Raw genomic sequence first — 23382 nt, 5'->3', positions numbered from 1 at the left:
TGCGTTAAAATATTTTTTTTAATGTGCGTGCGAATTTATCCCGGATAAACAATAATACTATCCTAGGAGAGGTGAGTTAAATTGTAATATTTCTCGGACGAATCGATTTCCCCACTTTCAGTTCGGTATCATTTTCGTGCGCTCAAGCTCATTTATGTAGCGGTTTCGGTCTACCTGTGGTCTCAAATTCTTCCATATCTAATCAATTTCGAGTTCCGTATGTTGTGACCCGATACCATCATCCGAAAACCTAGGTCAAGTGGAAATCATCTAGTTGTTTCGATAGTAAGTTTCCTAACAGTGCTATTCAAACAACGCGGGAGTTTATTTATCGATAAATATTTTGTCACTTTAGCAACGGGCTTGAAGCGAACATCATCCCACCACTTCCGGTGATAACACCAGCAGTTTATTCTGAGTTCTTGTGAAAATTTACAGGATTGATAGAGTTAATTAGCATTCAAGGTGGCTACTCTAGATTATATGAATTAAGTGCTGTGTTAAATAGTGGAAACTAAAACTTTAACACGGCGTTAAAAAAACACAACTTCCGCCATCTTGCCGGATATACGTCACGTAATGATTTAGCGAGCAATATTGTGTAGTGTCACGTGACCCGTGTCGCCCATGTTGTTTGCAAGGAAGAACATTTCCCGTCAGTGGTTGCTTGATAGAAACTTACCTTTTGGGGATAATTTTCTTTTAGTTATTCTAGCCAATCGTTCATGATTAGAAACAGCCGCCATGACTGAGGATGGACCTCGGTGTGGAATAACCTTCCAGTGTGGTCTAGCGCGGGAAAGTTATGGGTTCGAAGGAAAGGATTTGACAGCGTTGAAAGAACTTGCGTGTTCATTTCTGGACCAAAAGGTAAAATAGAACGTTTGATCTCATGAACGTATCCTGCTCACGGTCCGTGTGCAAGCCAAGGTAAATTTCTATTTTATGTAGTCATATTTTAGATATAATTGTGCAGCCTTATGCCTTTCTGCCCATGTTAACTTAAAGGTTCATCTGAGAGAATTTATGCTGCAAATATGGCACTCATTCATTCAGACATCGTACGGATATGAGCTTAAACGTGTTGCAAAGGACCAAGCCGCAGCGACTTAGCCGTATTGGTTAAGATAGCTCTATAGAGCGAAGCGATAAGCAATAGCTTTAGCTGCGAAGTGATTGTTAACTGGCAAAATTCCCGCGTCATAATACAACACATCACCCATGGTCTCCCTAAAAATGCTCATCGTTTATTGTTTTTCTTTCCCACTCCGTTCGATTCACACCGCAGTCAGTCACACTCACATCCAGTTTACTCATTTCCCTATCTGCAATTGCAACGCATCGAGAATCTACAGTGTTTTCTTGTGTCTAACGGAATAATTTCGAATAATGGCACTGTTTTATTTGTTAGAAAACTCAAGGAACTATTAACGAATTGGTGGAGTATTAACGAGTAGTCAAAAGTATTGCAAGGTCTGCTCAAATAGACCCTCTCAAATAGCACCTGTTAAAAGATCTAGCGCTCCGGGCGGCTAGCGTTTGAGCTTTTGGAACTATCATCTAATAGTCAACCTTTTACAAGACATCCACTCTTTCATTTACCTCAGCTTTCACTTCCAACAGACGTGTCACTTTCACAATAGAGCAGAGAGCGGGATTTTTACATAACAGATCAGGCTTAAACGCGTTTTGGTTAATTTCAAAACTACTTTACTACCGAAGGTCGAGTTAGATTTTTTGTAGATATCGTATTTTAACTGTTTATAACTGTTTAGTATGAACCGTGGTTGATATACCCTAAGCGTTTTGCTTAAGCATCTCTTTCAATTTATTCACGGATTGTGTTTTGTGAAACATAATGTACAAAGCGAGTGAAATGCTGGAGTAATTAAGTATTCTATTCGTCGTCTTCGCGCCGTTATGCCATAAAGGCGTCAAAATACAACTTATGTTTTACTCAACTTCAAATGTTGACCAGAGACAGAGATCATGTTCTAGATAGAACATGATTTGCACGCTTCCATGTTCCGATTTCTGTGTTGTTTGTTGGGTGTACGAACACACAGCTAATTTTTCACTTTCATGCCTCCTTGGTTATTCAGCAATAAACACACTAATTTTATTGTGCACATTTTACCTCACCTGTGCCATGCTCCGCACTCTGTTTATGTAACAGAAATTGTTTAGTGATGAATGTTTGTAAATATGTGTTTTTGCCAAATAGGTGAGGATGAAATAATAAATATATGTATGAAGTATTTCATGTTTATTTCCCCCGTGGAGTGTTACTGCTTAGATTACATTTTCTAGTCATCTTAATCTGCATTTCACAGGCTGGTAATCTCAAAATTTTAATATTCATGTTAGAATGTCTGGTGCCACTCACGTACAGCAAACTACTCATGACATATCATTTCAGTGATCTTGGCTTGTTTAGTTATGTTGACAGTCTTTTTTATCCTGACTCTTGGATCACAGCTTGTTATATCACGTTTTAAATTACTCAATAAACACCTGGTGACTATTCTGTTGTACCTGGCAGCTGATGTATGGATAGGCCTGATGCCACTTTCTTTGTTGTTTTGCACTCATGAACCGACAACATGCATATTAATGTTAAAGTTCAGATAGCCATCCATAATTTGATAAATATATTCTTATACCTAACAAAGTAATTATATGGTCTGTTAGTAAGTGATTGTTGGAACTTGGGTTGAGAGCTTTTCAAGTTTTTGTCTGAGGGTCCTTTTAATAAGGTTTTAGTCAGCTGGATTGGTCTGTACAAGCCTGTCGCAGATCTTTCTTCTGGGGGGTAGGGCTATGGGTCTCTGACATAACAATTCTGCCTGTGTTAAGCATATGTTTGAGATAATGTCTTTGCTTCAGTTCCCAGACCATGGATGTGTTGGTGTTGCAGACAAGCTTCTCCTTTTCAGCCATGATTATTCCTCAGCTAACATTCTTGAGAGGCTAACTAGTGTAGAGCAGATGAAAGAAGGGACTGTCATTGAAGTTGTTATCTCTGGTAAGATAATAGGCAAATTGTTGCAACTACCTCAATTTCCCACTGAACAAACAGTACCTTAACCTATTTCAAAAGTTGTCCTAAAAAGCAAATGAGTCTGAGCATATAAACACAAGCATAGTTGATACTACAAATCCCTCCCTACAAGGGATAAAAGACTGACACTAAGGATGGCTGCACAGCAGACTAAGTTGATGCAAATGGTACTCCCTTTATCTAGGAGGAGATAATGGAGCAAAGGGTGTAGGATTGGCCATATTTTCCACCAGAAATTGTCAATTTTGGTGATCATAGTTTATTTGACCCACTAATAGCCATTTGCTTTTTCACAGTGTCTTTACACATAGGTATATATAACATAGTTATCAACTTCCTGTCATTAGGTGGGTGTCACAAGATTTTGGACCTCGTTACAAGACTAATTTTTGTGACAATACTTATACAGTCTCTGCATTCACCCGCATTGGCTCTCTTGGGTTCACATATTTATTGTTTTTCACCCAATTTAACAAGATTTCTGTCCAAGTTGGGTTGACAGCTATGGTGAATATGCACTTTCAAGGTATTATGTTCTCCATTTGGAGGTAGAAAGGGGTTGGTCCTGCTTGATCAGTTAAAAGTGTATAAAAGTTATAAAACAAAACAAAAATTGAATTCTTTCTTTGCTGCATATTATTTAGAGAAGATATAGGTTCACATGGTTATAAACCTTTTAATATTTCCATTTTAATGGTGCTCTTAGATATTTAATGATTAAAGTATTTGGTATTATAGATTGAGTCAAAGTAAATTTATAATTGTTTTAATTGTCTTTTTTCAGCAAAAGTCCCTGAGGATGAGACCATTGCCAGATCCCATCAGCTTGCTGTTCACTCCTACAAATCTCCAACATTCTGTGATTTCTGTGGACAAATGCTGTATGGTCTTGTACGCCAGGGACTCAAATGTGATGGTATGTATCATTATCACTTATAACTTCTTAATTCCAATTAAGATGGCATAGAATGCAGCATTAGTGACATATATTTTTCTGGTTTTCAGGTTGTGGGGGAAATTTTCACAAGAGATGTGCTTATCGTATCCGTAACAACTGCTCTGACTCCAAACACAGGATTTCTGGACACTTTAACACACTTCCCCGTAATGTAGCACCTGGTCTTGATCTATGTACTCCGCCCTCGCTTCAACCAATCAACTCCTGGAATGAAGGTGGGCATAACCTGCGGGACAGACGTGCTACATGGAATGGAGACTCTCTAATGTGGAGTAAACCTGGCCGCATTCAGGTCCCACACACGTTTGCTGTACATTCTTATAAGAAACCCACAATGTGCCAGATTTGCAAACGTTTGGTAAGTTGATTTAAATCTCAAATGTTATATGCAGAAACTGCCATTACCCACAATTTACAGGTCTCAAGATATTTAATCTCATTTGCTGCTCACCTAAAACATTGTTTACAGTACTACATGGACAGATATACAGGGCTTCTGGAATTACGTGAAAAAAAAAACTCAAAATTACGCGGGATTATTTGCTAAATTATGCGCTAAATTACACGGAGAATCAATCATTACGCACTAAATTACGAGGGATTTTGCAATACATTTTTCTTTAAAAATCAAAATTTTGCGGGATTCTTTACTGAATTACGAGATAAATTACAAGGAATATCCAAACTACATTTTGTACCGAAGGAAAGCACGAAATAACTTGAAAAGGTGATTTTTTTGCACGAAAAAATTGGCTCCTAGCCACCAGCCAATTTAAAAAAGGTATTTTATTATTAGTCCTAGGCCTTCACGGTTTAGCAAAGAACACCTAGTCATTTTATTTGTTTTCGAAATTCAGTTCGAAATATCGCACTCTTACAAAGAATATCTCTCTTTTTTACTATAAATGAGGTAAGAACCCTGAAAGAACACATCAGCTGTGCACTTAAATGTTTTGTCTTTCAAAATGTAGCCAAATTATGCAGGATTACGCGGAAATTTGTGGATTACGCGGAGAAAGCCAAATTACGCGCTTTCTCACAAGCGCGTAATTCCAAAAGCCCTGGATATAGGAGCGGGCCCTTAGTCCCCCCCTCCCCCCCACACACACACACCAGGGTAGGCCCGGTGGCTAACGAAACCACCAGCTACCATTTTTTGAGTGCCAGCTACTTTTTTTTCTTAAAGTTGATGAAAGTTTTAGTTGAACTAATAAAATAATTTCAACCCCCTACTTATCAATCTCCACTACCTTCTCTTAAACTTGATGAGACCCTTGCACACACAACCCTTTTTCAGATATTTCTCTGAAAAATAGGAAAATCCATGGATCCGTAGAAGTTAAAATTTCTGTATTCCGTCACCATTGTAGGGAATCCTTCATTAATTTCCCGTTATTTGTATGAATTTATTATTTATTTATTTTTGACAGTTGAGAGGATTGTTTAGACAAGGCTTTCAGTGCAAAGGTATTTATGACTAACACATCACAACCTGATGATGTAACCTCAGGACTTACCAGACGTCTGTTTGGAGGTTTAAATCCCTTGTATTATTACAGCCAAACTTGTAACTTGTAGTTTCAATTGCCTAACAGTGTGCAATAAAATGGGTTATAGTATGAGGGAAAAGATAAAAGACTTCGATTGGTAACATGAAAGCCATTGAATGGTTTAGATGATGTATTGTTTGTTTGTAATTTTTCAGATGAAAAATTAAGTTGTTGCAATACTACAAAATGGCAAAATTGCGATCATTATAATGAATATTCAAGCCTTGCTTTTATAGTTTTGATTACCCTTACCCTTCTTTTATTTTTCAGATTGCAAGTTTAATTGTCACAGGAAGTGTGCTGAAAAGGCACCGAAAAACTGTCTTGGAGATGTTCTGATGTTTGAGACAGGTGAAGTCATATATCTTACAACACCAAAGCAATAACAATGTAACTCTTCCTAAATATGATTACTACTAACTAGTTAACAACCAATCAATACAACAACCCAACTAAAACTATAACTAAGGTACAAATTCTATTATATTTACTATTTAAAGTATTATTTATTTGTACAGGCTCATTGACCTCATATGACTCTGGGCATATATCAGACAGCTTCTCAGAGATGGATCTAGAAGATAGTATTGCTGATGATCAGGCTGGGGAGGAGAGAGAGGCTGCATCTCAATCTGACCTACCATTACACTCTCAAACACTTGAGGAGACAGAGCCAGCCAGTCCGTCATCACCAGATGGCGAACTCCAGACTCTGTGCCCAACCATGAGTAATAACATACCATTGCAAAGAATTGTTGTATCTGTCAAACATACAAAGAGGAAAGCATCCAAGGTCCTAAAGCAAGGATGGATGGTTCACTTCACAAATAAGGACATTCAGGTAAGCAAGGATTGAAAATGGTGTAATATACCTATCAATCTTTTTTATGCTCTTGTAACTGAAACAAACCACCCCTAAGCCGTTTAAGGCCAATGTAATGGCACTCCAATAAACTTTTTATTTCTAATGCCCCTATGGGGCTAATACAAGTCTCCTTCCCCTCCTTCTGGGGCAAAGCAAAGCCTAAAATCTACATGCTTCCCAACAAGACCCAGCCATGCACTATGTTCGCTTATGAAGATATATCTTTCTGTTCTGCAGCGAAGAAGACACTATTGGAGGCTTGATACAAAGTGTCTGACCTTGTTTGTAGATTCTGACAGTAATAAATATTATAAGGTATGGAATATTTCTGTTGCAACCAGTGCGTTTATAAATGGGAAATATTATGGAATGTTTATTATAACATATGATGTACAAGACATTTAAACAGTTGAATGGAAGGAATTCTGAATGATATCCATTTGTAGTTCACTTAAGGAAATAAATATCCCACGAATGTTTTTGCTGTCAATTGTTTTCCTAGCTATTGATGATGAATGGTAATCATGTGTATAATAAGAACCTAACCTATAGAGCCTTTTAGCTAAAATGACCCATTTAGGCCCTTTTAGGCTAAATATAAAAAGGCAAGAGAAACACAGCCACCAATTACAAAAAAGTTTTTACTGTATCAATATTTTTATTAGTTGAATGTCACCTTATTGTCTTTTTATTTTTTTACTTTATAAAGGATATACAGTTATCAGAGATACTTTCTGTGGAGAACATTGACCCATCAAATTCACAAGGTGCCTCCCACTGCTTTGAAATGAAAACGCGGAACATGGTTTACTATGTTGGACTGGTGGAAGGGGATATGGAATCTCCTGACCCTGATAGTGGTATCGGCACAGCACTCGGGCAGACATGGGGTGACACCATACGCTCAGCTCTTATGCCAGGCTGTGTAACACCCACCACTAGTCTTGCGACCATCAAGTCCATGCCAAGCAGTAAGTCACCAAACAATCAGACACAATTAAAATTTTAAAGTCGTAAAGGAGCTGTCTTTTTAGCTACAGTATTGTAATCATTAAGAAAAACATCAAGCAGTAGTCACAATAAATTAGATTGATCTCAGTAATTAAACATATTTTCAATTGTTGTTTTAATGGTGCTGTAGGTGACATGGATATGGATACAGAATCTTCCAGTGTAGAGGAAGAGCCTCCCAAACCAATCAAGGAAACACCTCCTGTAAGTGTGCCACACCCCTCCTCTAGACAGTCACAAACTGATACAGGAGACAACCCCTGTAAGTGTGCCACACCCCTCCCCTAGACAGTCACAAACTGATACAGGAGACAACCCCTATAATTGTGCCACACCCCTCCCCTAGAAAGTCACAAACTTATACAGGAGACAACCCCTGTAAGTGTGCCACACCCCTCCCCTAGACAGTCACAAACTGATACAGGAGACAACCCCTGTAAGTGTGCCACACCCTCCCCCTAGACAGTCACAAACTGATACAGGAGACAAACCATGTAAGTGTGCCACACCCCTCCCCTAGACAGTCACAAACTGATACAGGAGACAACCCCTAAAATTGTGCCACACCCCTCCCCTAGACAGTAACAAACTGATACAGGAGACAACCCCTGTAAGTGTGCCACACCCCTCCCCTAGACAGTCACAAACTGATACAGGAGACAACCCCTAAAAGTGTGCCACACCCCTCCCCTAGACAGTCAAAAACTAATGCAGGAGACAACCCCTAAAAGTGTGCCACACCCCTCCCCTAGACAGTCACAAACTGATACAGGAGACAACCCCTGTAAGTGTGCCACACCCCTCCCCTAGACAGTCACAAACTGATACAGAAGACAACCCCTGTAAGTGTGCCACACCCCTCCCCTAGACAGTCACAAACTGATACAGGAGACAACCCCTGTAAGTGTGCCACACCCCTCCCCTAGACAGTCACAAACTGATACAGGAGACAACCCCTGTAAGTGTGCCACACCCCTCCCCTGTTCTAATGATTTATGCTTTTTCAGGATATTTCACAACTTTATCAAGTTTTCCCTGATGAAATCCTTGGCTCTGGGCAATTTGGCATAGTGTATGGAGGTTGGTATCTTCTTCAATAGCGACTCTAGTTCACTCTAGCAGTTCAGTTCTAACCAAAGACAACTCTCACCGGGTTTCCTCAGGAGTGCACAGACAGAGTGGACGGGAGGTGGCAGTCAAGGTTATTGATAAACTTCGCTTTCCTACTAAACAAGAGGCCCAGCTAAAGAATGAAGTTGCAATTCTCAAGGTACAAATATGTGTCGTTTCAGTCCAGACCAAACATAGCTAAGCTTCACTTGGTTGACTACATTACAAAGGGAATGTTGGTTGAGTCTGAGTGCCATTAGTTATAAAACTTTTAAGAGTTATAATGTAACCCTCTATCAATAAAGAATATTTTATTATATCAAACTTGACCTGAATCAATCTTTTCACAGCATTTCCCAGTATTATCCAACACCTTCAATCAACTTCTTAGTCCCAATCAATGCTGCTGTTTTTTTTAGTAGTGTCCCTTGGAGGGCCCTAGTCGGCAACATCTTTGTGTATTTGAAAACAAATTTTTCAAGGAAATCTCAAAATAGATAGAAAAAAATACAAAATCAAATTACAAATACATTATAAGATGTTACAAAATAGATCCTCAAATCAGTCAACAGGAGTGGATGTCTTCCAAACCTGTATGCTATTCTGCTTGTGGTCACTTTAATTTTCTCCTTTTGTCTTCTGCAGCAACTGAATCATCCAGGTATGGTGACATTGGAACAGATGTTTGAGACACAAGAAAGGGTAAGCATCTCATCATCTTACCCAACCCAACCCCAAACATGGTGTTTATTAGTGTACTGTCGCCCTAACTCCTACAATATAAATAAAATATTAACTGAAATTTTCAAATATTGTAAAATCATGTTATAGCCGAATTCGCTGTTGAGCGACCCCGAGAATTCGTTGCTGCGTTTCTGGCACTAACGTTTGTCTGACCACAAGACAAAGAAAATGCTGGCGAACTCTATCCCAGTACATCCCTTGTACAGCATTCGAACAGCGCCAGTATTGCTGGGCCAACTTCCCGCCCGATTTTTGCCAACAATGTTTGAGCTGTTTTCACGGTGTTTAATAACAATGTGTTTTTTCTGCCCAGGTGTTTGTGGTGATGGAGAAGCTTAGAGGAGACATGCTGGAGATGATTTTGTCGAGTCCAAACGGCAAACTTGATGAAAGATGTACGCGATTCCTTATTACACAGGTGTGTTAATAAATGGTCCCATAACGAACAACAAAACTTAGTCTGCTACACTAGTCAGCTCTTATTTAGGGAAATTTGGAAATCAAGAATTTGAAATCCTGTCGTGCGGGACGAGACGAGCAGAGCCGGGTAAACGACAGTCACTTTATTCCTACGTTTTACAACCCTTTACTTTATGCGGTGCTATTTTGCTGTCATTACGTTGCGACGCTACCGTGCTTAACTTGACCGATTTTATGTGAAATAGACCAATAATGATGCAAGAAACGTGTCATTTGATTGACATGTGCTTTACTAGCCAATCAGCGTGACAAAATAAGCTTCGATGGAGTCCTCCTACTTATGAAATCATCAAAACTGATTTTCACATGCTAGTTGGATTACGTTTTCGAATTGTAAACTTGTTGGCCACTGTAGCGTGCGTAAAACTATAAATTCCAGGCGCGATGACCGACAAGCTAAGCCCTATGTTCCATTTAATTCCTTTGTTCTAAAGCTGCTGCACACGTCTTTCCCTTACTTACAAGCTTGGTGCGTTGGTGCGTTGGTGCGTTTTCTCAGTAAATAACCCTCCTAAATTAATCAATTAAACCAGGATCCATCGAACAGTGGTTTAGCTAGTAATTTCTAAAGAGGGTTTGTGCAAAAGTATAGAGTTCATTTTTATTTACTTTTCTTCAGATCTTACTCGCCTTGAAATACCTACATTCTAAGAACATCGTTCACTGCGATCTAAAACCCGAGAATGTCCTTTTGGCGCCGATCACATCCGAGTGCGGGTACCCTGCGGTGAGTGTAACGCGTGCGTGAAAAGTTTGATTTTCCCGCCAGAACTTTCCCGCCAAAACTCTATTGAAACATTTAGAGCTGTAAAGTAGGAAATTGATTTTAAATATTATTATATTACAAACCATATTTGTCTTTGATTCTCGATTTCCCTGGAATAACTAAGATTTTTGAATTTTATTTATTAGACTATCAATTTTTTTATAATTCTGGATTCTTTTTCCAGAATGTTTTTCCTAAAAAAATAGAGGCTATTACACACATACCCATCCACATACGCTACATATGATAAGATTTTAATAATTGCTCTTTTGTCTTCCTTCCCGTACATAGCTTACAATTCATTTGGTCAACTATCAACTGTCAACTCGACTTGTTTTTGAATCTCTAAAAGGTGACTAAAACAAACTAGCTCCCATAAAACTCCTCTACTGACTCATATGACTTAGTACAAGTTTGGTTCCAGGTCAAACTAGCTCCCATAAAACTCCTCTACTGACTCATATGACTTAGTACAAGTTTGGTTCCAGGTCAAACTATGTGATTTCGGCTTCGCGCGAATCATCGAGGAAAAGTCTTTCAGGCGCTCAGTAGTCGGAACCCCAGCATACCTTGCGCCGGAAGTGCTACTCAACCAGCCATACAACCGCTCGCTTGACATGTGGTCCGTGGGCGTGGTCATCTATGTCAGGTACAGTATACTATATTTGTCAGTATTATAGGCATGGCTATATTTATGGCGCTCGTGCAACATTACTCGCTTTTATAGTAAGACCTATAGATAAGGTACCATTAGAATATAATATATATAGTGATATATGGGGTGTGGTCTGTCGTTATTAAAGGCATGACACTAGGGCTACAGGAGCTATTTTTTTCTTCCAATGCTCTTTCCTAGCACCGTTAAATGTTTTTATTTTGGTGCATATCTTATTCGCCCTTGCAGTTTGAGTGGGACATTTCCTTTCAACGAAGAAGAAGACATCCAGGACCAGATCCATAACGCGGCTTTCATGTACCCACCGGATCCCTGGCAAGAAATATCCAAAGATGGTAAGCGTCGATCCCCCTCCCCCTCCCCCTTGCCTATCCCAACAAGATTCAACAAAAGAAATTAAGCAATCCCCATGCCTTTCCCTTCCCGATCCATCATCATCATCAACAACAGAAAACTGCTACTAATGTACAGCACTCAGTTTAAACATCAACAGCACATATAGGTTGTCACTCAAGATATCGTCAGTAATCGTGCAGCCACTTGCAAATAATAGCATTTCATGATAAACTACACATCGCTTTGCTTGCAGCAATAAACCTGATCAGCAATCTTCTTCAAGTGAAGCAGCGTAGTCGATATGGGTGCGATAAATGCTTGATACATCCATGGTTACAAGTGAGTTCAGCCCGTGATACGTACGTCCGTATCGACCGTTTTCACGATGTTGCGCGCGCATCCAGTGCCACAGACTGGCGTGCCACAGCTGATAAAAAATTGCGCACGAAGTGGACTTAACAGACGAAAATGCTGCCAGAGTGCTTCTTTCGCGGACTTTTGGAGTCAAATTCATCTTCGTCCGCATTTCACCTGAGGCCCGCCAGTCTTTGGCATTTTTGATGCGCGAGTAAAATCGTGAACAGTCTATTATAAATAACATAGCAGGATGATATTTGCGTGCGCACACGAAATACTGCTGACCAAACATTTCGTTATCGCGGTAGCCAATATGAATATCCCAAGCAAACCCGCAGAGCTTGTATTTTTTTTCCTCCAAATAATAATAATATAGATTCGGTTTTAATCTTCACAGAGCTACCAAACATGGCTTGACCTACGGAGCCTGGAGCGAGTCATGGGGATTCGCTACCTTACTCACGAAAGCGATGACGCGAGGTGGCGAGCGTACGGCGAGCAGCTCCGAGGTGCCTCGCGGCATCAACGACAGGACTCGGGTTCACATCGGGATGGTGGCTCCAGTAGACCTAGCAACAATCGATTTTTCCCACCAGTGCCTCCAAGTGAACGCAAACTTCAGCCCAGTATAAGTTACTTGTAAAAAGTGTCAACGCGAATTGTAGAAACACAATTGTAGAATTTTACTCAAGTGATCACCTTAAAGGGGGAGTGTCACGGTTGCGTAAAGGAAATGGGTAGCGAGAAGCATAATGCAAGTAGAATCTTCTAAACAATTTCTCCTCTTACAAACCACATGCATGAAAAAAATAGAACCTGAAAAAATAGAATGTGTCTGTGAACGGTGCTCGGTGGTGATTGGGCTTAAAGCCAACAGTTCAGTAGTGTTGAAAGATTTCTATGGAAACCGGTTGATTGACGTGCACCAAAAACGACGTAAGTTTTTTTCTCGACCTGCGCACGTGACTTGAGTATGAAGGTCTGAAATATATTGTCAGCCTACAAAATTAAAAACGCAAAACTAGTTTCATGCGCTCCATATGACTAACATACCTTACTTACTTAAAGCGCGACGAATGGCACAAACAAGTCTCAGTGTGGAATCTCTTCAATATGTCAGAAGACAAATAAACATTTCACATGTTTTGGGCGTTCACAGTTTTACATTGTAGCACTGTTGAAACGGCTTCAATTTAGCTTTCTGTGTAACTTGACGCTTTTGATCCTTTCTATTTTACTTTCAAATTATTCAAAACCGTGACACAACTTCTTCAAGGTTTCGTTTTTAATTGAATGTACAGAATTCATCCTACTCTCTGTTTTTTACAGCAGATTTTTAGCACGTGCACTTTATTGTATCTATGTAAATAGCTAGGGGTCCGATGGGCAACGCTCAGCATACGATTTCTTTATTTTAGTTCGATGTGTGATCAACCATTCTAGAAACTTCTTCAAAAGAAGCCACATTAGCCTCGGTAAGACAGAGCTTCTAAAAACGAAATTCGTTTTCAAAGATTGTTAAAAAGTAATTTTAAAATCGAAAATTTTTCGTTTTATCGAGAGTTTGACTCTGGCTAAACGTTAAGCTCAGATCCGGGATTCTCCCATTTGGAGTACGTCCATTCCATTCCATAGTTTATTTTAGTGACCATGCTCGCAAAGAAGTCCATACCACATTTGCTAGAGTTTTTTTTAAGTTTCTTTGCAAGCTTTTCCCTTCCATCGGGTGTAACGCAAATATCTTATTTATATCAGTAATAAGTGTACAATGTTCCAAAATAAGACAGAAAATGTAGAATTCCAATTTTATCAACAGTTTTAACTCTTGATTAAATAAACTAGAGGTTCTCAAAGAGAAATGGAGTGCTCGTGCGTATCAATGAATTGGCAGGGGCGGCGGAATGGTGCCATAAGTAAGGGGGCGAAAGTTGGGGAGGGGTGGGTAGTGGTTTCAGGGGGGAGGGGTGGGTAGTGGTTTCAGGTGGGTAGGGTATGGTAGTGGTTCCAAATCCTTAAGCGCTATTTATAAGAACGCGGGGACGTTCATATAGATATATATTTTATTCATGGCACCTTTAACATTTACATCGGCGTAAATCCACAAATAATATGTTTTTCTTACTTTGCCTTTTGCATTTTTTTTTCTTATTTCGAATGATTAGGTGACGTCACCGTACGTTGTCATCAAGCTTCACATTTCTTGCCTTCATATACATTCAAAAATATGTTTCGCTAAGCGCCGATTCACGTTTTCATTCCGGCTCAATCACATAATTCTGACGAAATTATTTTTTCTTTGTTGGCATGGTGTCTAACATTGATACCTGCATGCGTTTTTAGGAATTCCAGTAAATTATCCCGATCATTTTTATAGGCCGGACATTCTAACAAAATGTTCTTCATCCTCTGCCCAGAAAGACGGGGAGGGGGGCTGCCCCCCCTCCCCCCCCACTTTCAAAAGCGGGGGGGGGAGGGGACCGCCCCTGACTGGTCACAGCATGCTTAGCTTTGTGAATTAAGTCCCCATCCCTATTTCCCGCTACCTTCGAAAGAAAATTAAGAAGAAATGCATGTAAGCTACATCCCACACTTCCACCTTCCTTTTACTTCCAGCCATATGTTCTGTATGTTGGATCTCTCCCTTTTGCTCGAGCAATAACAAAAAAACAACTGAAAGGTGAGGCGTTTATTTCTTACTGACCCATATACGTGTAATTCCGACGAAATTGATTGTGACAACTAAATTTGTCTGAATAAAATTCGTCAAATTTCACCGCCTCAACCGTACCACAACTTGACCGCAATCAATGCGTAAGTTACTAACCAAAAGGACATTTCATATGACTTTACAGTAGAACAGGGCGTATCCATAGCATGCGCGCGGGATTACATTGAGTGCTAACTGCGAGAGCGGAAAAGAAACACATTAATCACGATAATCGCTGTGGGGAGTTTGTGAGCTGCCAACAGGGGATGTACTCTTGCACAATGCAAGCCGTTGACGAGGTCGGCCCCTCTGCTTGAGCTCTGGGATCGCAGGATTTGCTGGAGCGCTTGTTTTTTGTTTTACGTGCCATATGGCCGCGATCCCAACACAGCACAAAGGTGTATACACCTACGCAACCATCACTTAGCATGATGCATCAGTAAGAGTAACAGACAAAAGAAACAGTTGTAGAGCCCGCCAACTAAACACGACCCGTCATTAACTCGAACCAAGGACCTTCCATCTCGATCTTGGGTTTGTTTCCCAGTTTCTTTTTTTTTTTTACATGGATTATCTGGGATTATTCAAACACAAAACCCCAATAACTTGAACTCCCCCTAAACTCGGAGTAGTCTTCTTTTCCTGGTCACATTCATTACTTCGAACCTTGCAAACTCGAAGCGCCCTCTCCTCGAAAATTGCGTTTTGAGAAGCAGACAATAACATTCCCAATTTTAATTCTCATTTCAACTCCATTTGTTAATTACAAACTAAGAGTCACAATGTAGCGTGATCAAACACTGTGCGCTTTGGGTCCCTTTTTGGCGCTAAAATAACATTTTCAATCGACTTGAACAGAGATCGAGTTGTTGGTTCAACTTTATATCCTTGGGACACCTTTCGTTGTTTCTTAGAGTAGTCCTGTATGTGTGCGCCTGAAGCAGGCAAGGCTCACAGAAGGCGAGATGCGATCTGTTCATAGCATGCTAAACATGATGACGACAGAAGGCGAGATGCGATCTGTTCATAGCATGCTAAACATGATGAAGACATCATGACACTCACGCTATAGAACACCACCAGCCTCCAAGAGACGCTAGCGTCGTGTTATTTCTTTAAATCATAAAGAGTTTCCCGTTGTTGTTCACATAATTATTATAAGCAGTTACTGTGTCCTCTGTTTGGGTTCCTATAGTGGTACTTATTTGGTCTCTTGTTTTTCAGCCCTTCCTATGTTTTTTGACCCACTGTCATCTTGATACATCTTTTTATGCGTTTTTTGTGTCTTGAGATAATGTTGGGGTGAGGTTGCTTCATTACGAAAATGCAAGAAAATGGTATTTACGAAATTTTCGTAATGGATGGTGCGATCCTATGTGTAAATTTGAGCGCGAAAGCGAGGGGTCGTGGCTGTTTACAAAACTTACCACCGCATTCCTAACCCTTTTAACCAGCATTTCAAACTTCAAACTCGTAAAACAAGCAAAAAAGTTTCTATTTTGTTTTTAAATTTTCGCTTTCGCGCTCACAATCCACAGAAGCCCCATATGATGCTCCCCTTGGTTGCTTGCATTATGCTAAAAGAAATAAGGTCACGGTTATAAGATACATTTTGTGTGCAAACACTTTGCACACCCATTAAGTAACTAAAGTATTGAAATATAGGGAACGTATGACTTTACTCGGCGGATTTGGGGAGGGGGTCATAGCTCCAAGTTATCTCCTTGTCCTTCCTCTGTTTACGTGGCCTGGAAACTGCGTAAGGCATGCTTCCGTTCATTACAATAATGTCGCACGTACGCTACTCTAGCAGGTGGATAAGAATCTCTCCATCTCATACGACCCGCTGTTATGCCAATACACAGTACACATTACACACTGGCAGTAAACGAATCCGCAGTCATTGCGCCTTCTTGCGGTAAGTTGCGATCACAAGACGCGCCCCAGGCAAACAACACGTGAGGTTGCGCCCCACCGATGCGTGCACAATAGCGTCTATTGATAATAATAGCAAGCGACGCAATACACGCGATGACAATTTTACTTATACACATTTCCTCGGTCAGGTCAAAGTTGATTTAAAATATTTCTTGTACCAAAGTAGCGTTAGTTTTATTTCCTCTGATGTATAAGAATATTTTGGGCAGTTTCTTTTTTCGAGTAGCGAGTTTTCGCGGGCGATGGCGCCGCTCCAAGTTCACGTGATGCACTGTCATTTAGATGTTTCTAAAAAAGAGCAATGCGTTTCACCACGCGTACACTGATCACGGCAAGAGCTTGAAATCAGTCTTAATGAATGATAGATAGAATTGATCGGGAGTTTTAGGAAGCGTAGAATTCCTCCAGTCTAATACGCGACCGGGGTTTCCTTGACTTATAGATTGAGGCGATTTGCCCACGAACAGCGCCTTGCCTAGACCCCGCTGCTATTGCTTCCCCTTGCTGGGCTCCGCACCTACGTGCAGCCCCTTGGTGGGTAGACATAGCACGATCTTAGAATTAAGAGGTTATTTTAAGTGCAGTTCAGCGGACGGTTGACATACAGTTACAACGGGGCATTCCCATAAGACAAACATTTACAGCCTGAGGGAGATTCAAAAGTTACGACATAGATAGGTGAGTGTCCATCGTCATTGTCTTTTTCTGATTTTATGAATCAAAATTAAATTAATCCCCTTAAAACTTGTTATGCAAACGGAATAATATCAGCGGCGAACAAAATATAGGTACTAGATTTTTCTCCTCCTCACCCACATTTTGCTGTGTACAACCGCTAGTAATTGTTAGGACTATATACTTTATCAAAATTCAGTGGTATTTTATCTTTAATACGCGGTATCATATCGATAAACAAAAAACTGCTAAACTGTCATTTCGGGGCTAGAGAATGTCCGAGTCTTATTGGCTATGGCCTGTCGTACTACTTCCATTAGTGTTCTAATGTTGCCAAACAAACCAGGAGACACGAAAAGAAAAGTATTGTCTGAATCATTTCTCGCTTGTGACCTACAAAGGGTATCACCTCCTATCTTCTGGACTAGCTCAGTCGAGTCCTTGCTCTGCGTCTGTCCTTGTAACCTGGTGCTTTACGCACATGTCAAGGGGTGAATGACGTTTATTCTTTAGACTCAAAATAAACCTCCACGAGTAAAATCAGATCAAGGTTATAGTTTTAGGACTAAGGCGCCCACGCTCATAAGATAGCTTGCTTGGAGAGGCTTAAACGGAAAGTAAAACGGCCTTGTTAACAAAGATATAGCCAGTCTAATCTTATTTTTTTTTAATTGCCTAATTTTGAGGTTTAGCTAGGGAGTGCCTTTGGTGCAGTATTACACAAAGTTGGAAAACTCACAACTGATTGTTTTTTTTTTGTAACAAAACCATTCTTATTTACCTAGCTTCCATCTTCTATTCAATACAATCAAGGCCCAAATAATCGTGATAGTAAACGATAGGAATAAATACAAAGCACCAAAAACTGGTATTTGACTCTGCCAGAGGACAGTAAATACCCGCGCATAAGAACCTAGAATTTCACAATCAGGCTGATCAGGTTCTTACAAATCGGGGTATTTTTCGACAAATTAACGCTGTTTATGTTCTTGAGTGGTTCTTATTTTTTTATTTACAACAAACAATACAATCATTATAACAATAAAAATCAATGCCGAACACAACATATAAGATATATGAGCCCATGTTGTATTTAACTACAGTACACTCTTTTTTTATGGAACCTTTTTTATCAGGACGTCCAGCCTGATATTTCACCAAGTTTTAAGAACATGCCAAGAACGCGCCGAGGCTCAGAAATCGGAAAAACTGATTGCTTCTTTAGTGTCTAAAATGCAGAATCAAATTGTGCTTATAATAACAACCTCATTAATTAGTTATCCATTTTTTCACTACTCAGCAGGGACTCCCGGTGCAGTCTGGGTATTCCCCGAACCCCGCCTGCGTACAAATATAGATAGCCAACCAGAGCGCACAGATAAGATTACGTCATGCAATCTTTGCGCATCTGAACATTATGGTTTCTATCCATAATCGAATACGCAGCGTTCTTTGTGGTTTTACAAGGCCGTCTCTAGAAGAGTTGTTTATGATTGTTGGTGATAAGGGTTTGACCGAATTTCCGATACGATATCCTGCGGCTCCTCGCCGTTGTATTCAACGCCCCATTCCTACAGTGAGAGAACTGTCATTATCTCAGCTAGTAATTACTAATTTCCTTTTTGAATTTGATTAAAAAATGTTAAACCAGACAATGAGGTTACCGTAGACTAGTCCCAAATTTGGATACGTTTCGTATTAATTGATACAAAGCTTTTGAAATGACAAATTTGGACAGGACCTATTTAGGAAGGACGTTATAGAATTGTGAGGAAAAGAAAAACATTTCGCAACTTAAAAACAGGAAAATCTAAAAACCTTTTTATATATCTGTATATCTGGATATGGGCTATGAGGCCGCTACCTAGAGAAATTAGAAATTCGTAGAGACAATTTTTTTTATCAGATATTGATAACCTGCGGCTCAGTACTGCGTCCGTAAATAGTAGTCTCAAGCCTAGAACTACTGAGTACAGCCTAAGAAAAAGACAAGCACATTCGTAAATACCGGCACAAATGGGTGGCTTTGGTATATTTGTTTCTAGTAATATTGCTGAATATTTACGTGAGTTGTGCGGTTGACACACCTTGGTACACTTAATAAACAAATTTACCTATCTATAACGCGATGAAAACTCACTACAATCCTCTCGTCACTTAATTGACGCGGAAAAAAGTGAACGTTTAAACAAAATCTTTTCTTCCTCACAGCCGTTGTAGAGTCGAACGTCATTTAAATCACGATGTCGCACTTTGCTGCCTATAATAACAAAATTAATACTATAAGTCGCACTGTGGAATGTATATAGTTTTTTTTATATTTAAAATAACTTTAAGGATTAATTCAGCGGTCAATTAAGGTATACCGGAATGCACACCTATTCTGATAAACCCAAACATTTATTGATGTAATTAATCGATCCCGCACTTAATGATAGCCATCTCCCACACCTAAGTTATGCGATCCACGGGTCGTAACAGGTCGATATGTTTTTCATCCCAACCCTTTATGCATTATTTTTAGCACTGACAAGCCTTAACTTCCCCCTCAAATGACGCTACTCTCTGTGTATATAACCCCGCGCGCAAGCAGGATGAGAGCGTATGTTCAAAAGGCCTTCGTAGTAGTGCGTGATTATTGAGGCAACAGAGACAAGGGTTAATTGACGATATGCCCACTGTATTACCTTACCAGAGCTTTCAACCCGACGTAATGCCAGCATTTCTACTCGCCCACGACGATGAAAACATGAGTACGAACTATGATATGTTGGAACTGATCGGCGAGGGTTCCTTCGCCAAGGTTTTCAGATGCATTGAGAGAAAAACAGGTCTAGAATTCGCCGCTAAGGAACTACGGCTAACGGACGTGGAGGATAAAGAAAAAATCGAGCAAGAAATAGCGGTTTGGAAAGATTTAAGACATGAGAATATCGTATCGTTGTATTCGTCGATTCGTGAAGGAGAGACTGTTTGCTTGATTATGGAGTACGTGGCTGGTGGAAGCCTATTTGACGAAGTGATTCAACAAACTTATTACAGCGAAAAGCAAGCAAGGCTCGTCACAAGACAGGTATTGCTAAATCAGAACCAATATAGTGTAGTCATTCTTTGATAAAGCACTGCTCTCGTGGTCTAATCTTCCCGATGACATGATGTTTTTCGGACAAGGGGCTTTATTATTATCATCGAAAAAGCAACGCGACACGCGAGCCGTAGTCGAGAAAAACTGTAAAACCCCAGACTACAACTCTTAAAAGGATTACATTATAAATACTCAATAACAAAAATGATTCTAGGATGGTCCCTACAACAACAACTTCAAATCTTTCTAAGAAATATCAATTTTATAGTTGTTATCGAGGTTAAGTACCATCAAAATGACGTGACGCTGTCAGTTTATCAAATAGACATAAGGAAAATAAGATATTTATTCTTACCCTACACTTTTTCCTTTTTTCTAAAACAAGACAAAACAAATAAATAACATTGTCCATAACAGTCGCTGGCATGTTTGGCGTGCGCGTGTTCTAAGCAGCACGTGTACGGTTTTGGTTGTCACACAGATCACTTGAATCCAACAGTAGCCATGATAGTTGAGTGTATGTTCCCTAATTTCTAAACTTGACCCATGTTTTGAACTCGAATTTGGCCATAAGAGATTCAGGTTAGGTCTAAGGGGAGCTAATAGTTGGTTGTGAAAAAAACCGCGGTATTTTTGGCAGAGGATTTCTCCACAATGTTGGAACTCGAACCAATAAATTACGTCTCTTCGCGTGCGTATCTAGTCGGTATATTTATAGATCCGTTAATATCCACGTAAAATCCTGCGGACTTGTTTTTATCATGACACGCTATAATTTTTTTTTGGAATAGTTAATATAAAGGGCTTCACGCTTACAGTTGTGTAACAGCGCTGTGTGACAGCGCTGTGTGACAGTGTTGTGTGACAGAGTGCGTAGCGCATCCTTCCTAAGCATTGAGCTTACAAATACTTGTCTTTTCGCAGCTTCTGAACGCGTTAGAGTACCTTCACTCCCGCCGAATTGTGCACAGAGATATCAAACCGGACAATCTCCTTTTAAAGCGAATCGGAAATAACGTCACCATCAAGCTTGCCGACTTCGGACTAGCGCAGGCTCTTCCTAACGACACTGACGTCATCTCCTGCGGAGCAAGTGGCGCGCCTATGTTCCTGGCCCCGGAAACAGTATTGGAGGAGCCGATAGGACGCGCTGTGGACATCTGGGCTTGTGGCGTGATCTTCTATCTTCTTCTTGTGGGATACCCGCCATTTTGGAGCAACAGCGACGAACAATTGCTGCTGTCAATTCTACGCGGACAGTATACTATGCCTTCTCCTTTTTGGGATAATGTTTCGAATGACGCGCGCGATTTAGTACATAAATTGATTGTTGTCGATCCCGAGGCACGAATTAGCGCAAAGGAGGCTTTATCACACCCGGCTTTGAAGGAAAACGAGTTGACTATAGAAGAAAACGAGCCGAAAGCAAAGAGACACTTCTATGCCGCCATTTGCGGGATTCGCGCAATGATTAAGATGAGGAAAGCGAACGTGAAGGGGATTGGGCGACAACTGTCCGAGAGTGGAGTGGACTTGACTCCCAGAAGTCCCCTCAGTCCGAGAAGTCCGCGGAGCCTAAACGCCGAAACATTCGCGGACGACGGCGAGGAGAGGACATTTTAGAAAATCGAGCACTTTTATGGTAGTTAGTTTATTTGAAGACTATTTTAAATCATAAAGTATAACTTTGACAGAGAGCAAGGGTGGGTGCATGTAGCTTTCTGCACTGTCCATGCGCTTGTAGTGATTCGGTTGAATCATCATTATAGCTTGGGCATGGATGATCATGTTTTGTTAGGGATTAATGTATTGTATTTTGTGTATGTGGGATTAGTTCAGTGTACATACGTCTACGCACGCATCTTTAATATATATGGCATATTTTAATAAAATACTGTATGAAATTACTATTTTTTTGCACGGGAATTGGAAATAAATAACTTATTGAATAAACTAATTGAATAATTTCGTATAAAGAATTATCTGCTTTATGTAGCTTGCTGTACATATTCTCCGGGTTGTCTTGTTCGTACACATGTGCATAACCCTCCTCATCACGCCCTCCTCATCCCCAATGCAATCGAAAGAAATCAAAATTAGACATAAAATACGGTGTATAACTTTTGATAAAAGTCGCCGCCACATTTTTATACTGTAGATTTTTGTCCATGATTCCCGTTACTTCTCCACATTTATTAACAATTATCTCACAAAAGGGCTGCTTCAATCAAATATCGAGGTAATCTAACCTCTAACTAGTATAACCTAATTAATAGCGAGTAACATATTTGCACACACACACAAAAAAAAAATAATAATAAACGTAGAAAGGAATTCCTGTATCAGGTATGCGTCGGACCTTTCAGGGCCGTACCAACAAACATTATAAGGAAATGACTTTGGCTGTGTCCCCAATATTTTCTTAATGTTTCTTTATCGTGCACCTCTGATATTTTGAGGCCTGCTACGGCATTGCCTTTGTAGTCTCAGCCAACCGTTGACTCATTTCCCCTACCTTTGACATAGTGCGGACTATGAAAAAGTAAACGCAAAGTTGCTTTTTACATACTTTAATATGCCACGAACAGGCAATTGTGATGCTCATTTAAACTTTAAGAAAACCGGAACTTATCTGCCAAAATTTTACAGCCCATTTCTTATCATGAAATACTTAAACCAACCCTGGGTGCGCGCCTGTGTCGTAAACTGTATGAAAAAGCAACTCTGCGTTGCTTCGACTTTTTCTTTTAAAACAACATACATGGGCCTAGCCTCATTTACGTCTAGAGAGCGCGGTAGGGGCCAGAAAGCACACACAAAAGTCCCGAGTACGAGGTCATATAATCTCTTGCCAAGAGATACTTCTAGCGTTTTCTTGTTTTTATAGACTTTTCTTTATATTTTGTTCTTGTCGTGGATTGTATTTCTGTCCCTAGGTGCCTGCGTAACCATAATGAGGTGCTCATATGTCAAGGGTTGCCTGTATTTCCGAAACGAGCGAATACGCTTATGATTTTCTTCCATGTTTACCGCAATCTTGTGGAATGTTTCGAGTGAGTAGTA

The 23382-nt window shown here is 40.1% G+C and overlaps 2 protein-coding genes across 5 annotated transcripts; both read left to right on the top strand.

Annotated features, from left to right (window-relative positions):
• Window positions 1–205: 205 nt before the first annotated feature.
• On the top strand, window positions 206–13773 carry LOC5513043 (serine/threonine-protein kinase D1). 3 transcript variants are annotated; one of them, XM_048729977.1, is made up of 20 exons: window positions 206–285; window positions 707–870; window positions 2887–3025; window positions 3846–3977; window positions 4067–4377; window positions 5450–5486; window positions 5840–5920; window positions 6088–6410; window positions 6672–6749; window positions 7144–7405; window positions 7576–7649; window positions 8453–8525; window positions 8609–8715; window positions 9201–9257; window positions 9613–9717; window positions 10399–10506; window positions 11034–11194; window positions 11450–11556; window positions 11811–11896; window positions 12312–13773. In XM_048729977.1, exons 2-20 carry the CDS (start codon window positions 745–747, stop codon window positions 12555–12557), a joined length of 2613 nt encoding a protein of 870 aa, XP_048585934.1. In that variant the 5' UTR covers window positions 206–285; window positions 707–744; the 3' UTR covers window positions 12558–13773. The 3 variants fall into 3 exon arrangements, with proteins under 3 accessions (XP_048585934.1, XP_032238363.1, XP_032238364.1); XM_032382472.2 differs by lacking the exon at window positions 206–285 and having other exon boundaries at window positions 610–870; XM_032382473.2 differs by lacking the exon at window positions 206–285 and having other exon boundaries at window positions 802–930.
• A 3334-nt stretch (window positions 13774–17107) lies between these two features.
• LOC5513006 (calcium/calmodulin-dependent protein kinase type II alpha chain) lies at window positions 17108–22291 on the top strand. Of its 2 annotated transcripts, XM_032382503.2 has the most exons (3): window positions 17108–17237; window positions 19930–20307; window positions 21244–22291. In XM_032382503.2, exons 2-3 carry the CDS (start codon window positions 19948–19950, stop codon window positions 21940–21942), a joined length of 1059 nt encoding a protein of 352 aa, XP_032238394.2. In that variant the 5' UTR covers window positions 17108–17237; window positions 19930–19947; the 3' UTR covers window positions 21943–22291. The 2 variants fall into 2 exon arrangements, with proteins under 2 accessions (XP_032238394.2, XP_001633305.3); XM_001633255.3 differs by lacking the exon at window positions 17108–17237 and having other exon boundaries at window positions 19715–20307.
• The last annotated feature ends 1091 nt before the right edge of the window (window positions 22292–23382 follow it).

This window comes from Nematostella vectensis, chromosome 7 (assembly GCF_932526225.1).
Source record: "Nematostella vectensis chromosome 7, jaNemVect1.1, whole genome shotgun sequence".
NCBI lineage: Eukaryota > Metazoa > Cnidaria > Anthozoa > Actiniaria > Edwardsiidae > Nematostella > Nematostella vectensis.
The sequence above is the reverse complement of the archived record's forward strand: the minus strand, read 5'-3'. Positions and strand labels throughout refer to the sequence as shown.